At 44.0% G+C, this 17,587-nt stretch overlaps 1 protein-coding gene across 10 annotated transcripts in view; it reads left to right on the top strand.

Moving 5' to 3' along the window:
- ulk1b (unc-51 like autophagy activating kinase 1) overlaps window positions 1-16,553 on the top strand; it is a 35,284-nt gene extending 18,731 nt beyond the window's left edge. For 4 of the 10 annotated variants that reach the window (XM_021602287.2, XM_021602283.2, XM_021602289.2 and 1 more), the window contains 14 exons: window positions 813-876; window positions 999-1,085; window positions 1,653-1,787; window positions 3,496-3,650; window positions 3,762-3,839; window positions 4,181-4,431; window positions 4,599-4,857; window positions 8,544-8,666; window positions 9,099-9,283; window positions 10,324-10,514; window positions 10,739-10,857; window positions 11,066-11,223; window positions 11,625-11,760; window positions 12,550-16,553. In XM_021602287.2, coding sequence (XP_021457962.2) covers window positions 813-876; window positions 999-1,085; window positions 1,653-1,787; window positions 3,496-3,650; window positions 3,762-3,839; window positions 4,181-4,431; window positions 4,599-4,857; window positions 8,544-8,666; window positions 9,099-9,283; window positions 10,324-10,514; window positions 10,739-10,857; window positions 11,066-11,223; window positions 11,625-11,760; window positions 12,550-12,605 — 1,997 coding nt within the window. In that variant the 3' untranslated portion in view covers window positions 12,606-16,553. Of the gene's footprint in view, window positions 1-812; window positions 877-998; window positions 1,086-1,652; window positions 1,788-3,495; window positions 3,651-3,761; window positions 3,840-4,180; window positions 4,432-4,598; window positions 4,858-8,543; window positions 8,667-9,098; window positions 9,284-9,423; window positions 10,515-10,738; window positions 10,858-11,065; window positions 11,264-11,624; window positions 11,761-12,549 lie in introns of those variants that run through there. The other 6 variants (XR_002473462.2, XM_021602286.2, XM_021602284.2 and 3 more) reach the window with 6 other exon arrangements.
- The last annotated feature ends 1,034 nt before the right edge of the window (window positions 16,554-17,587 follow it).

The raw sequence follows: 17,587 nt of genomic DNA, 5'->3' as shown, positions 1-17,587 counted from the left end.
AGAATATTTTCCTAGTGCAGCACTTGCTAGTTTGACCATATTTCAGACTTCTCAGCACGATCTGTGCCAGCACCATGCTGGACACTATGGATAATATTTACGAAAGTCAGCTCTGTCTACTGGGAAGTGAAGCAAGCTAACTAGGAAACAGATAGATCTGACCACACACGCATTGCTTGCAAATGTGCATAGCCTACCGTTGGGTGATTCGTTTACAGCTAAATAAACATTCATACTCTTGCAAATGTATCTGGAGTTGCTAGCTGGCTTATTGTTTTCCTCTTGGATGTGGAGTTTATTCTATTTATTCTGTTTATTCTAATGCAACCTTTTTGATGGCGAGTTTATTAAACCCTATAGTTGCTGAGTGTCAACTTTTCCAGGCAAGTGTTTGCACTGCAAGAGATCAAGCTTATAACAGCGCTACCATCGCATGGCAGTAGACGGCCTATATTGTTGAACATGTCTATGTCAATTAGAATTACATTTTAGTGCTGCAACGTTCATAGCTGACTCACTTGTAAATTGTAATTTTTATGCAGTAGAGTAACCTACATGCTTGTCTGGTACTGACTGATGGAAGGGTGGCTGGCCCAGGAGCCACTTGAGAACTCTCAGAGCACATTATGACGTCTTGTCTGGGTTTGTTTACATTATGTCTTGCCTGGTTTTGTTTTGTCGCCTCGACAATTTTATATTTCATAATCACAAATTATTTAAATGAGACGTACTAAGTCTGGATTTAAGGATGTAGTAGGTTTCTACTCCAAGGTTTCATCAGTTTGGTTTGATGTGTTGCCATGGTTTCTCAGCAGGTGAGCTCACCTGTGAGGGGCCTACTGGAAAGGTGTTCCACGACAGTCTGATGAACAGCGGGTGAGTTTAGTGGTCAGGGTCGTACCTAGATGCTGATGGTAAATGCACCCAATCCTACTTCTTCATAGTAATATAATATACATTATAATCACAAAACTTTTGTGTTCTCAACTCCTCATTAGCTCTCTGCTAGCTTTTGGTGGCCTGGGCAGTCAGGGCAAGACCCCACCCCACTCCCCCTCCTACAGTGGCTCCCCCAATCCTATCAGGTAAGAGCAAAACACACTCTTACTGGACAGGAATTAATTCTCAGTGTTCAGACAGATTAAACCATCTAGGCATGCTAGTCAGGTCACCCTGGTAGCTGGGTGGTGTATTGTGCACTGAAAGCAAAGGTCGATGATATACCCTTCTATAGTAAGAGGATTAGTGTGTAAGGCTCGATGACCGGCAAGTCAGTAAAGAACAAATTCTTATTTACAATTCATGGCCTACACCAGCCAAACCCTGTGCGCCGTCCTATGGGACTCCAAATCACGGCTGGTTATGATACAGCGTGGATTCGAAATAGGGTGTCTGTTGTGACACCTCTAGCACTGAGATGCAGTGCCTTAGACCACTGCGCCACTCGGTTGGCCAGTACGTCAACCCCAAAGCAAGGGCTCTCTCAGCTCTCATTCTCTCTCACTCTGTTTGTCTCTCTCTCTTTCACTCTTTCTCTCACACACTTTTACATAGATTTTTTTCCTCAGTATTTTTGCAGTTTCACTCTCTTAATGCATTTAACAGATGGAATGGTTAAACGTAACCAACTCCCCCTTTCTCTCTTCTTTCAGTCGGCCTAACGAGTTCTCTGGCAGTAACTGTGGTAACTATGGTCAGTCGGTGCCCATTCCGGTTCCCACTCAGGTCCAAAACTACCAGCGTATGGAGCAGAAGCTCCATTCCCCCAGCCAGGACGGCTCCCCACGGTCAGTGTATGGGCCTTCAGAAAGTATTCACACCCCTTAACTTTTTCCACATTTTGTTGTTACACAATACCCGATAATGTCAAAGTGGTATTACGTTTTTAGAATTGTTTTATTAGTAAGTTTACCTTTTTGTTATGACAAGTCTAAATAAGTTCATGAGTAAACATTTGCTTAACAAGTCACATAATATGTTGCAGGGACTCACTGTGTGCAATAATAGTGCAACATGATTTTTGAATGACTACCTCATCTCTGTACCCCACGCATACAATAATCTGTAAAGTCCCTCAGTCTAGCAGTGTATTTAAAACACTGATTCAACCACAAAGACCATGGAGGTTTTCCAATGCCTCGCAAAAAAGGACACCTATTGGTAGATGGGTAAAAAGCATTAATCCTGTTTGCAATAAGGCACTAAAGTAAACTGCATGTCCTGAATAACGAACAAATTGTTATGTTTCGGGCAAATACAACAAATCAAATCAAATTTATTTATATAGCCCTTTGTACATCAGCTGATATCTCAAAGTGCTGTACAGAAACCCAGCCTAAAACCCCAAACAGCAAGCAATGCAGGTGTAGAAGCACGATGGCTAGGAAAAACTCCCTAGAAAGGCCAAAACCTAGGAAGAAACCTAGAGAGGAACCAGGCTATGTGGGATGGCCAGTCCTCTTCTGGCTGTGCCGGGTGGAGATTATAACAGAACATGGCCAAGATGTTCAAATGTTCATAAATGACCAGCATGGTCCAATAATAATAAGGCAGAACAGTTGAAACTGGAGCAGCAGCACGGCCAGGTGGACTGGGGACAGCAAGGAGTCATCATGTCAGGTAGTCCTGAGGCATGGTCCTAGGGCTCAGGTCCTCCGAGAGAGAGAAAGAAAGAGAGAATTAGAGAGAGCACACTTAAATTCACACAGGACACCGAATAGGACAGGAGAAGTACTCCAGATATAACAAACTGACCCTAGCCCCCCGACACATAAACTACTGCAGAATAAATACTGGAGGCTGAGACAGCATCACATCACTGAGTATCACGATTCATATTTTCAAGCATGGTAATAGCTGCATCATGTTATGGTATGCTTGTCATCGGCAAGGACTAGTTGTTTAGGATAAAAATAAACAGAATAGAGCTAAGAACAGTCAAAGTCCTAGAGGAAAACCTGGTTCAGTCTGCTTTCCAACAGACACTGGGAGACAAATTGAACCTTTCAGCAGGACATAACCTAAAACACAAGGCCAAATATACACTGGAGTTGCTTACCAAGAAGACATTGGCCTAGTTACAATTTTGACTTAAATCGTCTTGAAAATCTATGGCAAGACATAAAAATGGTTATCTAGCAGTGATCAACAGCCAACTTGGCAGAGCTTGAAGAATGTTAAAAAGAATATTGTACAATCCAGGTGTGCAAAGTTCTTAGAGGCTTACCCAGAACGACTCACATCTGTAATCACTGCCAAAGGTGATTCTAACGTGTATCTAATCAATTTGGAATTCATGCTGTAACACAACAAAATGTGGAATAACTCATGGGGGTGGAAACTCATGGAAGCACTGCAGATATACATGCATTATCTACACACACGCTTATATTAACCTATAGTCTCCTCTGTGGCACAGTAGTATAATTTCTGGCTTGGCGGTAATAGGGAATATTGTCTTATTTTGTGACTTCTCTGTTTCTCTCCCCACCACAGGCTGTCCACCCCAGTGCGTCGCTGTAGCAGCAATAGTTCACTGGGATTTGGAAGGACTGGCCCATCTCTGCCTTACCCAGGAGGCCACGGGGCCTTGGCTGGCCTCCGCAGGCTGTCTGTAGGAGGGGCCAGACCCTTCCAGCTTTCACCTCAAGGTCTGCCAGAGTGCACTGATGTGTCATAAAATGTCTCTTTTTCTCTCCTCTTATTCTTCTTCTTTCTCCCCCCCCCCCCCCCCCCTCTCTCATTTCCCTCTGTGTCTGAAGTGGGTACCATCCCTGAGCTGCCAGGGCAGGTGCGCCCGCTGGGCACAGACACCGGTAGCGGGGGGTCGCAGGACGGAGGTGAGAACCCAGAGTTCCCCTCCTTCTTTCCCTTTTCGTCCCCCTAACTTCTATGTTGACTGTTTTAGTGTTTTGTTAGTGGTGGATGTCATGGTTAAACTGGTCAGGGGCACTGGAGACTCTTGCTTTGTATCCCAAGGTTATCCACTTCCTGTTGGCTTGATCAGTGGGGTTTAAAACTGACTTAAAGGAACCTTTTGATGTTTTACTTCTATGTGTCTTTCCCTCACCTTGTCAGTGTGTATATAGTTAGTCCCTCATCTAATATAATATATATTGACATTTCATTGTTCACATTTTGCTGCACTATTATTCCTCCTCTAACCCCTGTCCCTCTCCAGCTCTCCAGTTCCTCGACATGCGGCCTCCCGCTCAGCAGCAAGGCCTGGTCACCCGGCTTCACAGCGCCCCATGTCTCCTCGAGGCTGCTAGCAGGGGCGGCAGGCAAAATATCAGGAAGCAGCACTCTGACCCAGTGGTGGCCAACCACCAGGCAGGCATGGTGACTATGCGGCCCCTGCACTCCTCCCCCAGGCTGAGTGAACTCATGCAGCGCAGCCCCCTCCCCACCATTCTAGGATCTCCCTCGAGAGTAAGTTCATGTTTTGGACAGCGCATCAAGTATAAGACCTATGCTTGTGTTTACAGGAAGCTGAGGTATCCAGCAAATGGCTTTAATCAGTCAATCTCACTGTCCATAGTCTTTATATTCTCTACTTTGGCTGAGTCTTGCCTCTGACACTGACATCCTGTCTACAGGCCATCCCACCCTTTGAGTTTCCAAAACCTCCCAGCACCCCCAACCTGGTGACCTTCCTGGCCCAGCAGGGCCTGGTTCTGGCCCCGCCTGGCAGCAGGACTGCCTCAGACCACAGGGACCCAGGACAGCAGGTTGGCAGGTCTCAGAGTGCAAGTCGTCTGTCTGACATGTTGCTGATGGCTGCATTTGGAGGGCCGCTGGGGGAGCAGGGGAGCAATGAGAACCTCGGCTCTAACAGAGGAGCCATAGACATCACAGGTGGGCTTAGTAGAGCTGTTTACCAAGTTTTACTCTTCAGTAGATGACTACCTGAATGACTAAAGAGAGAGCTGCTATGTTCATGAACTGAGCTTGACTAGAGATATATATATATATATATATATATATATATATATATATATATATATATATATATATATCAGTGACTGACTGGAGATCCTTGTTTAAAGTTAAGCAACTTCGTTGGTTCACTCTTTGTATGAATGTTCAGCAAGACTAAACAGATTTCTTCACTCACTTTTTCAACTGGGGTCACGGTATCAATTGGGTGACATTCCACAGGGGTAAATTTCAACACTTAAACCTTTGAAAAAGAGACAAGGATCCCATTTTATTCTAGATGAGATAAGGTGGAATATCATGCTAGTCAGTTTGGTCAGGATAGAGGCTTTCAGTGTGGCGTTCAGCTTTGGACTGTAACTGTAGCACATTTGGCGTGCAAAACCACACAAAGAGCCAATAATTTTTCAAGGTGGCCTGTCTAAGTGGGTCAGTGAAAGTTGATTCTGATAAGATGGAGGTTTCCTTACTGGTATATTATGTTTCAACATACTAAAATATTAACTGTTTTTAAACCCCTGCTGTTGGAGGACATCAGGTTTTATTTATACTGCTCTGCTAATAATATGGGCAAACTGGATGTTAAAAGCATGCATCTAACTACCACGGTAAATGACTACGTGCTCCACTGCACATAGCTAGGTCATTAGTTACTATGGTTCATATTCTCTGGCCTATGTGTTTTCTAATTTAAAAAATTAACCTCTCCAGAAATAAGTCTCTCACTGTTGCCGCCTGCTATCGACCCCCCCCTCCACTCCCAGCTGTGCCCTGGACACCATTTGTGAATTGATTGGCCCCCATCTAGCTTCAGAGTTCATTCTGTTAGGTGACCTAAACTGGGATATGCTTAACAACCCGGCAGTCCTACAATCTAAGCTAGATGCCCTTAATCTCACACAAATCATCAAGGAACCTACCAGGTACAACCCTAAATCTGTAAACATGGGCCAAATACACCTTCGCTGTTTTCAATCAGGATCTCAGCGATTACTGCCTCATTGCCTGTATCCGCTATGGGTCCGCGGTCAAACGACCACCCCTCATCACTGTCATACGCTCCCTAAAACACTTCTGCGAGCAGGCCTTTCTAATCGACCTGGCCCGGGTATCCTGATAGGATATTGATCTCATCCCATCAGTCAAGGATGCCTGGTCATTCTTTAAAAGTAATTTCCTCACCATCTTAGATAAGCATGCCCCGTTCAAAAAATGCAGAACTAAGAACAGATATAGCCCTTGGTTCACTCCAGACCTGACTGCCCTTGACCAGCACAAAAACATCCTGTGGCGGACTGCCATAGCATCGAATAGTCCCCACGATATGCAACTGTTCAGGGAAGTCAGGAACCAATACACGCAGTCAGTCAGGAAACGCAAAGGCTAGCTTTTTCAAGCAGAAATACGCATCCTGTAGCTCTAACTCCAAAAAGTTTTGGGACACTGTAAAGTCCATGAAGAACAAGAGCACCTCCTCCCAGCTGCCCACTGCATTGAGGCTAGGTAACATGGTCACCACTGATAAATCCATGATAATCGAACATTTCAATAAGCATTTCTCAATGGCTGGCCATGCCTTCCTCCTAGCTACTCCAACCCTGGCCAACAGCTCCATCCCCCCCGCAGCTACTCGCCCAAGCCTCCCCAGCTTCTCCTTCACCCATATCCAGACAGCAGATGTTCTGAAAGAGCTGCAAAACCTGGACCCTCTCTTTCTAAAACTCTACGCCGCCATTGTTGCAACCGCTATTACCAGCCTGTTCAACCTCTCTTTCGTATCGTCCGAGATCCCTAAAGATTGGAAAGCTGCCGCGTTCATCCCTCTCTTCAAAGGGGGTGACACCCTAGACCCAAACTGTTAGGCAGGGCAGGATGGATATAGGTCTCTATCTAAAGTCTTTGAAAGCCAAGTTAATAAACAGATCACTGACCATTTCGAATCCCACCGTACCTTCTCCGCTGTGAAATCCGGCTTCCGAGCCTGTCACGGGTGCACCTCAGCCACGCTCAAGGTACTAAACGATATCATTAACCGCCATCGATAAGAGACAGTACTGTGCAGCTGTCTTCATCGACCTGGCCAAGGCTTTCAACTCTGTCAATCACCGTATTCTTATCGGCAGACTCAATAGCCTTGTTGTTTCTGATGACTGCCTCGCCTGGTTCACCAACTACTTTACAGACAGAGTTCAGTGTGTCAAATCGGAGGGCATGTTGTCCGGACCTCTGGCAGTCTCCATGGGGGTACTACAGGGTTCAATTCTCGGGCCGACTCTTTTCTCTGTCTAAATCAATGATGTCGCTCTTGCTGCGAGCGATTCCCTGATCCACCTCTACGCAGACGACATCATTCTGTATACTTCTGGCCCTTCCTTGGACACTGCGCTAACGATCCTCCAAACGAGCTTCAATGCCATACAACACTCCTTCCGTGGCCTCCAACTTCTCTTAAACTCTAGTAAAACCAAATGCATGCTTTTCAACCGTTCGCTGCCCGCACCCGCCCGCCCGACTAGCATCGCCACCCTGGACAGTTCCGACCTAGAATATGTGGACAACTATAAATACCTAGGTGTCTGGCTAGACTGTAAACTCTTCTTCCAGACTCCTATTAAACATCTCCAATCCAAAATCAAATCTAGAATCGGCTTTCTATTTTGCAACAAAGCCTCCTTCACTCACGCCGCCAAACTTACCCTAGTAAAACTGACTATCCTTCCGATCCTCGACTTCGTCGATGTCATCTACAAAATAGCTTCCAACACTCTACTCAGAAAACTGGATGCAGTCTATCACAGTGCCATCCGTTTTGTTACCAAATCACCTTATACCACCCACCACTGCGACCTGTATTCTTTAGTCGGCTGGCCCTCGCTACATGTTCGTCGCCAGACCCACTGGCTCCAGGTCATCTATAAGTCTATGCTAGGTAAAGCTCCGCCTTATCTCAGTTCACTGGTCACGATAACAACACCCACCCGTAGCACACGCTCCAGCAGGTATATCTCACTGATCATCCCCAAAGCCAACACCTCATTTGGCCGCATTTCCTTCCAGTTCTCTGCTGCCAGTGACTGGAACGAATTGCAAACATCGCTGAACTTTTATTTCCCTCACAAACTTGAAACATCAACTATCTGAGCAGCTAAACGATCACTGCAGCTGTACATAGTCCATCTGTAAATAGCCCACCCAATCTACCTACCTCATCCCCATACTGTTTTTATTTTATTTACTTTTCTGCTCTTTTGCACACCAGTATCTCTACTTGCACATCATTATCTGCTCATTTATCACTCCAGTGTTAATCTGCTAAATTGTAATTATTTGCTCCTATGGCCTATTTATTGCCTACCTCATGCCTTTTGCACACACTGTATATAGACTTTCTTTTCTCTACTTTGTCATTGACTTGTTTGTGTTATTGGCTTGTTTATTGTTTACTCCATGTGTAACTCTGTGTTGTCTGTGTCACACTGCTTTGCTTTATCTTGGCCAGGTCGCAGTTGCAAATGAGAACTTGTTCTCAACTAGCCTACCTGGTTAAATAAAGGGGAAATAAAATACATGTAAAAAATTATTAGTGCTGTGTTTCTGTCCGTCAGCACCCTCTGGTGATGGTGCCATGGCTGCAGGCTCAGCCAGCCCAGCCCAGGTGGTGTTCACTGTGGGCTCCCCACCCAACAGCAGCACCCTACCACACACCTCCAGGACCAGGCAGTACTCAGGTAAATTCTCAGCAGCCTGGTGATGTCATCCTTTACTCAGCACAGCACCACTATGTAATGTGTTAAAAAATTATATTGATACCAATGATGAAAAACAGCAGTAGAGTATACAATGGCACAGTTTGGTAAAGGTTACAAATGGTACAATTTGGATATTGCAGTATGAAACAAAAAAGGTTGTGGTAGACCATAAGATTCCCTCCTCCCACAATCCCAGGTCCCCGTAGACCTGACCCTCCCATCCCCCCTCCCCAGCTCCCACCTGCCAGGAAGATAGTGAGACACCTCCTAGCTGTCCCACCACAGAATAAGAATGCGACTGGCTATGGCGATCTCAGTGGCAACGATGTACACAATACATTTCCCTATGTTAGCCATGATCTAGTGCCTGTTCTGAGCTTCTTGCCATGCTCTAACCTCTACTTTCTATAGCAGGCTCCTCCAGCTCTATCAGCCCAGTGGGGTCCTTTACTAGCCGATATCAGACAGGCACCTATCTGGAAGGCTTCGAGGATCCCTCCAGTCCACGTTACAGCTTCACGGACCCCATCACAGCCAACATGGGGGGACCGGTCACCTTCCTGGCCCCTGAGCTGCCAGAGGAGACACTGATGGCGGTGAGAGGATGAGAGTGGGCATGGGGTGGGATGTGGGGTTGTTGCTGTCTGTCACTCTCTGTCTCTGCATGTTTCTTTCTGTCACTCTCTCTGTCTCTGCATGTTTCTTTCTCTCATTTCATCTCTGTGTCTGTATTAAGGAATGCCCATTAGAGGGTGACACGGGAACAGGACTCCCGTGGGTCTTGCAGGTCCAGTGGTATTCCAGCAGGAATGGGAGTGAAGTTCTAGAGTCAAGTTCAGGACAGGACAGAATCGACACTCCACAATAACGGGCAGTAGTTCTAAACAGAGTTTGTTTGGGGGGTTAATATGTATTGTGTGGATAATTTCAGAAGGAGACTGTTTGTAGGGCTAATAGTTAACTTAATAGAAATATATTTAAAAAAATCCATGGTCATTTTGCCCCTCCCCCTCATGTCGGCTCAGTCTCGCTCCAGTTGTAGCCAGTCACTACTTTACCTCAAATGCATGCAGAGATTTACACAATTCCACATGTCCATATCCATGAGTTCATCCAACTCTGGGTAAGTACAAGGGCTGTCTTTAGGAAAGTTTGTGGTCATATGCACATCCTTAAAAACATAGGTGCAGGGCTAATAAAGAATACTAGTATAGAACATGAAGGCCCTCACACTGTTAAAGCTCCCAATTCACTACTTTATTGACAACATTTTCATCCCAAACAGAGTCTCATCAAGTCAAATAAAGTGCAAGGGCTGCCTTCATTGCCAAAATCTCATAATGTTGTTATTATCACCTGTGTGCAGCCGAGGCAACTGTCTCGTGAGCGCAGAGCAGCAGCCAAACGCAGCAGTTGCTATGGTTACTCAAATGCAGAGCGGCTCTATCGCATTAGTGGAAACCAAGACTGTTCTCAGGGCATATCTGCCAGTTTTGAATAGCAGAAGTGACTTTTTGTAGCAGGTTAGGAGAATTAACGTGACATGTTAAGATAATTAGGTTTGTAATAGCGAACTTTGTAGTGGTCAATGTGAGTGACCTTGTCTCTCTCTCTCCCTCTGACTGTCTGAGAGCAGCAGGAGCACACAGAGACCCTGAGGAGCCTTCACTTCACCCTGGACTTTGCCTGCTGTCTGATGGAGGTGGCGGGAGTCAGGGGGACCGGGGCTGGGGCTGTGGCGGAGCAAGGGGACACCTCCCCACCCTCCCTCCTGCAGCAGCAGAGCCTGGTGGCAGACCAGATCAGCTCCCTCAGCCGGGAGTGGAGGTGAGAGCCACCAGCCAATAAAGCTCAACCAGTTCTACCACTATTACTGAAACGACTTTGTCCAGTATTTCCTTTTAATGGAAGAGGAGCTCTTTACAAATGGATGATAAAAGCAAGTCAGACTTGTTTACTGCTCACTTTGACATTCAGAGACACTTTGCGATGACTGTAGCACTAGCTAAAAAACTTGCCATGAGTCTGATCTGTGTGTGTTTGTGTCTCAGCTATGCGGAGCAGCTGGTGTTGTACATGAAGACTGCAGAGCTCCTGTCGTCTGCCTTACACACAGCCATGGAGTGCATCAAACAGGGCAAACTGTACCCCTCTGCTACTGTCAAACAAGGTAAGACCCAACAACCTTACAACATGGCTGATTGGAGAAGCCAAAATTAAAAGCCAACATTTACAGGAGGATATAACATTAAACCTAAGTAGTAGATGATATATCAGTAAATATTCTTGAGCCCAACCCTACTTGGAGTAGGTATGCTCTCTGTCTGTATATAACACTGTTCCTCTCTTAACCCTCTCCTCTGTGACTGTGTGTTTAGTGGTGAAGAGACTGAACAAGCTTTTCAAGTCCAGCGTGTCGTCCTGCCTCTCCCTCAACGCCCGGCTGGAGCGCTTCTTCTCTAGGAAGCACCGTCTCATGGACCACATTAACACTATCACCGCCGAGAGGCTGCTGTTCAGCCACACCGTTCAGATGGTGAGGGAGATACTGTGTTCAGCTCAACACCGTTCAGATGGTGAGGGAGACACTGTGTTCAGCTCAACACCGTTTCTGTCATCTCAGCATCTGATCTCTTCTTCAGCATCTGATCTCTTCTTCACCCTTACTAGGCTTGTGGTTGACTCGTTTAACCATTTATACAGCTACATGTTTTCATCAACCACGTGCATGTAGTGTGTAGCTGTCATAAAGTGATATTTGAGTTAACCTGATAATAAGGAGTATGATTGGGGTCTTTGCTATTATTCACCCATACTTCCAAATGGAATCCCTTGTATTCAAACCCATTTACAAACCTTTATCGTGGCAGTATTCCTCTATCCTCTCTGACTTTGCCCACTATCTCCCCCTCTGTCTCTCCCTCTGTCTCTCCCCAGGTGCAGGCTGCTGCTCTGGATGAGATGTTCCACCAGGGAGAGGCGTCGGTGCAGCGCTACCACAAGGCCCTGCTGCTGATGGAGGGCCTGTCCCTGCTCCTCACCGAGCACGAAGACATCCTCATCGTTACCAAATGTAAGTCACCTCTCATCTCTCACCACAACCCCTTACCTAGATCTGGCCTAGCAAAATACTCTTAGCAAAAAAATGTATCTTTAATTTACAATCTGTAGAAACTATGAGAATAGGAAGGTTCTTTTGTGAAACAGCACAGTGGAAAAAATATATGGCAGCTAGAAATCAAAACTGGACGCTCTTCAGAGAGAGTTGGGAGGGGTTGAGAATAGCTGAAGGATGGGACTAAAACAAACAAAAGAGAACGAATGTAAATTATGAACTGGTTGGTTTATAATCAGACCGTATACCATGGGTATGACAAAACATGTATTTTTACTGCTCTAATTACGTTGGTAACCGGTTTATAATACCAATAAGGCACCTCAGGGGTTTGTGATATATGGCCAATATACCACGACTAAGGTATGTGTCCGGGCACTCGGTGCTTCGTTGTGCATAAGAACAGCCCTTAGCCATGGTATATTGGCCATATCCCACACCTCGTGCCTTATTGCTTAAATATACTGTGTCTGTAAAATGTATGTATAGCTGGAAATAGAAGCCTAAGTATTGTTGTCCATTAGTTTTCTCCAATCGGGAGGGGTGATGGGGTTAGGGGAAAATAATAAAGGAACATATATCTTCATAGAACACCATTTTATTTCCATGACTACAGGAATGCAATTTCACGCTAAATAGTTTTGGAAGTATACTGTTGTTTACTTAGCTCAGTGACTTGTCCCTTTGACCATATCCATTGATTAACTACTGCTTCTAAACCCCCATCCCCCCGTTCTCTCTCTGCAGGTAAGGAGTGCATCGAGCGTCGCCTCACAGCACTACAGTCAGGGCTCTGCATCTGAGGACTCTGCTCAGCACCCGTGGATGCTGCTAAACTATGATGTCAGTCATTCTGGACAGACACCACCATGCCCATTCAATCTGACTTCCTCCCTACCAACTCAGTATCCTCCCTCCACCCTCTAGTTTCCATGGAGATACCAGCCAGTGGTGGGGGCAGGGGGTGTGTTATGAAGGGCCTGGACTGGGTATGCTTGGGACTGGTGACGCTGGTCTCTCATACTCACAGTGGAGCCTGTGACCGCCTGGTTGATGTTGGAGATGAAGGGCTTGTGAGAAGGCCACTACACACTCCTCCGTGTGTCAGACAGGACCCCACTACACGGACTGAGTGTGTTAGCTATTCATTTCTGTGCAGTGTCCCATACACACAGCCTCTTACCGTCAGTAACGCTGCCCTGAGCAATCACAGCCAAGCAGTCTGCCGGAGGATTCTACTGCAGTCACAGACACGCTCCATTTGATTCTGTCAATAATTCAGCGCTAAGCAATCACAAATAGACCCTCACTTCTCTTAAGACGTGAGGTATCACTCTATAAGAAGCCACTCTGTGTGAAAAATATGAATCTCAACCCCTACGCGGGGCATTGTGCTATTTTTAGTTTGGCTTGTAATGGTGATTTGTGGACAATAGTATAGCCTGATATTATAGCGAGTGGGCTTAACTTGTCTGTTTTCCTCTTTTTGGTTTCTTTGATGGTTTACATTGATTTAGATTTTATTTGTCGTTTTCGAGGAAACCAGAAGAGTTTTTAAGAGCGTTAACACAATTGTATGGCCTGTCACAGCCCACAGGCCTGTGTGTGGCGAAAAAAATGTTGTGTGTTGTTATTGACCCAGCTTAATGTACATTCCTGTGATAGAACCATATAAAGGTGCTGTTACAGAAGTATTGTACTTTATTCATCGCTGTCTGTGATAATTTGTCGATGCTAAGTTTGCCGTATTAAGAATGACAATGTTGCCCTTTTGGACCCAGCAGATAGATTTTTTTGACCATAAACAGGAGAATGTAGAGAGGATTGCTGTATGTGCCACTTCTGGGCCTTGACAGGAAATGGACCTCACTGCGCATTTCCTTTTGACCAAAGTGAAATGGCTGCCATGGTGGAAGAACAGCTGGAACTGCATAAACCCCATTGAGCTTTTTTAGTCTGAGTGCTTGAGATGGATCATCTTATTAATATTTCCTGAAGTTTGTAGCAAATATTGTTATTTTATCCAGTATAGGCCAGGAATAGCACTTTGTAGACCAATCAGACAAATGAATATTGCCCGAATTGAAAAATAAACTAATTTGCACTGATCTCTGACCAGACACGTGAGATTTAGTTGAGCTTTATTTATTGCATATTTTCCCATTCAAACTTCTTTTCGGAGTACAGCAATCACAATCAGTTTGTAAGACATGTTGGCAGTAGAGTAGCAGCCCCTGTGACTGAACTACACCAGTGATTGATTACTGGTGTTATAGCACTGTGTTGAGGTTTATCAGTACTGTACAGAAAGAAGAGTGAAGGTGACTTATAAGATGTACATGAAACATTATATGTTCAGTTTTTCATGTACATATTAGGAGAGATTTCAGTTTATATAGAATAATTTCTATGGGTTTTATTGTAGTTTTAGGCGGTTTTGTTTTAGGTTTATTCATAGTCAGATGTATGATGGGTGTCTGAATCTTGACAGGGAAGTGTCATAAGCTATTACATTTTGAAAGGTGCCTTTGAGAAGAAGACCCCCCCCCTCCTAAAAAAGAAACTGCTACATTTGTACACTGAAAAAATATTTGTTGTATGGAGTGTGTTTGTTTCATTTCACAGTAGCCAAAATGAGGACTTGATGCTTGGAGTTTATGGAATTGTAGTGTATCAGTTGTTCAATGGATATTTGCTGGGAAGAGTTTTGCTTGAGGTGGGTGGATGTTTCCCTAACCACAGCTCTAGGACCACATCATTGTAACCCCAGCAATAACAATTTGTGGGTAGATAAAACATCTGACCATATATCTGACGGTGCAATGGACCAGTGGTTAGAAGCGACTTCTACCCACTCCAAGAAGCTTGCGTGTTCCGTGTATGCATTTGTGTGAAACAGTGTTTGTGAAAGAGTGAAGAGCTTTTATATTTCCTCACTACAGGGAACTAACAGAAACGAGAGCAGTCCTGCAGCTCTGTTGCATATTGAGCTATGGATCCTACCTGACCGCCTTGTTCGTCATGGGTAGAGCAGTATGAGGAAGGGAGCATTTTCCCCTGTGAAGATTGTCTGAATATTTTGGTTTCCCCATAGATGCTTTCTGGCCAGTCAGTAAAAAGTCTATTTTTTTCTTACTCTGAAATGTTTCATTTGCATAGAGCGTATGTCAATGCATTAATGTCTAGTTTATATTATACACATTCCAGATGATTATGTCATGTCTAGTGACCCGTATGCTTCTTGTCAGCCAGTGTGATTCCTACGGATCAGCTAGTGTAAAGTGGGAAATGTTCAACGAGTGGCTGGTAGCAAGGCAATGGTAGACCTTTAAGCTTTTTATGCATGTGTCACTTTTTTCTTTTGTTTCTTACAATTAGTAGCCTAAAGCCACATAAATGGCAAATAAATCACTCTGTAGAAGAATTACAACTTAGGTGGTTAATTGAAAAGCCCATGACGTAAAAGCTTGATCTGCACGCCAATGCTTAGGTGACACTAAAAATACATGCCCACTTCCATAAGGGATATCACTGAAAATACAAGGTTTTGCCATACAACCTGAGAGGTTTGCAGTTTTGCTTCTATGCTTTATAAATGCAGTATACCTGCAAGTTTGTTCCACACTGCTAATTTACCTTACTATCTCAGACTCTGTATCAAAAAAAAAAGTATGTTATTGCTCTGAATGTGTTTATATTACAAAGCATGGATAGAATCCCCCCCCCCCCCACACACACACACACCTTTCAAAACATCTTTCAAAAGAATAGTATTAGAACAATCCCAGTAAATTCTAGATTTTAGTTCAAGAGTTCCAGTGAGCTCCAAAATTATTGGGGTTTGACACTTTTTTTGACTGTGCTCCAGCACTTTGGATTTGAAATTATACAATGACTATGAGGTTAAAGTGCAGACTGTCAGCTTTAATTTGAAGGTATTTTCATCTATATCCCCAATGAAGGTGCCACATATACGTATATTAAAGTAGTCAAATGTTTTGTTATTTGGTCCCATATTCCTAGTACACCGGGATTACGTGTGTGAGTCTACAAACTTGTTGGATGCATTTGCTGTTTGTTTTGGTTGAGTTTGATTATTTTGTGCCTGATAGAAATGGTATTGTCATTTTGGAGTCACTTTTATTGTAAATAAGAATATAATATGTTCTGAACACTTCTACATTCATATGGATGCTACTATGATTATGAATACTCCTGAATAATGATGCGTGGGAAAGTTACAGAAGCACAAATATCAAATAAAAGTCACTCAAATTACACAATACATCATTTACCATGAATTTCTATTGGGCACAAAATAATCAAACGACAAATGCACAAGTTTGTAGAGTCACAAGCTTGATGTAATCATTGCGTTCGAGAAATATGGGACCAAATACTACACTTTTGACTACTTCAATACACATAAGTCAATTTGTCCCAATACTTTTGGTCCCCTAAAAGGGGGAGACAATGTACAAAAAGTGCTGTAATTTCTAAATGGTTAAATACCCTCAAATGGAAGCTGACAGTCTGCACTTTAACCTCAGTCATTGTATCATTTCACATCCAAAGTTCTGGAGTACAGAGCCAAAACAACAACAGTGTCACTGTACTTTTGGAGCTCACTGTATATCTCTGACTGTTGTACACTTAAGCCTGTCAAAGATTTTTAAAAACTATACACATTTAAATGTCTGTGTGATGTATCATTTTTTGGTTTAAAATAATAAAATTGTGCAAGAAATTAAGTTGTTATTATTTGTTTTATTCGTGCATGTGGTTAATTTGGTGGTTTTATATTCTAGGAAGTTGAAGTTCCAATGTTATACTTCTGGAGGTGTGCAACAAACTCTCTGAAATGTAATTGAAATGATGTTAGTCTAGCTACTTCTATACTTAACATTATTGTACACTGTATAAAAATAGAAACAACAATTTCAAAGATTTTACTGACTTACAGTTCATATAAGGAAATCAGTCAATGTAAATACATTCATTAGACACTAATCTATGGATTTCACATGACTAGAAATACAGATATGGAACAGTTGGTCACAAGCACCTTAAAAAAAAAGGAGGCTGCAGGGATCACAAAACCAGTCAGTATTTGGTATGACTAGCATTTGCCTCATGCAGCACAACACATGTCCTTTGCATAGAATTGATCAGGCTGTTGATTGTGGCCAGTAGAATGTTGTCCCGCTCTTCAATGGCTCTGTGAAGTTCCTGGATATTGAACAATGCTGTCGATCCAGAGCATCCCAAATATGCTCAATGGGTGACATGTCTGGTGGGTATGCAGTCCATGGAAGAACTGGGACATTTTCAGCTTCCAGGAATTGTGTACAGATCCTTGTGACATGGGCCATGCATTATCATGCTGAAACATGAGGGGATGGCAGCGGATGAATGGCATGACAGTGAGCCTAAGGATCTCATCACGGTATCTCTGTGCATTCACATTGCCATTGATATAATGCAATTGTATTTGTTGTCCGGAGCTTATGGCTGCCCATACCATAACCCAACTGCCACCATGGGGATCTCTGTTCACAACATTTACATCAGCAAACTGTTCGTCCACAATGCCATACACGCTAAGCTGTTTGCCATCTGCTCGATACAGTTGAAACCAGGATTCATCCGTAAAGGGCACACTTTTCCAGCTCCAGTAGCCATCGAAGGTGAGCATTTGCCCACTAAAGTCGGTTACGACGACAAACTGCAGTCAAGTCAAGACCCTGGTGAGGATGATGAGCACACAGATGAGCTTCCCTGAGAT

The sequence above is a fragment of the Oncorhynchus mykiss genome, chromosome 5 (genome assembly GCF_013265735.2).
Source record: "Oncorhynchus mykiss isolate Arlee chromosome 5, USDA_OmykA_1.1, whole genome shotgun sequence".
In the NCBI taxonomy this organism is placed as follows: Eukaryota; Metazoa; Chordata; class Actinopteri; order Salmoniformes; family Salmonidae; genus Oncorhynchus; species Oncorhynchus mykiss.
The sequence above is the reverse complement of the archived record's forward strand: the minus strand, read 5'-3'. Positions and strand labels throughout refer to the sequence as shown.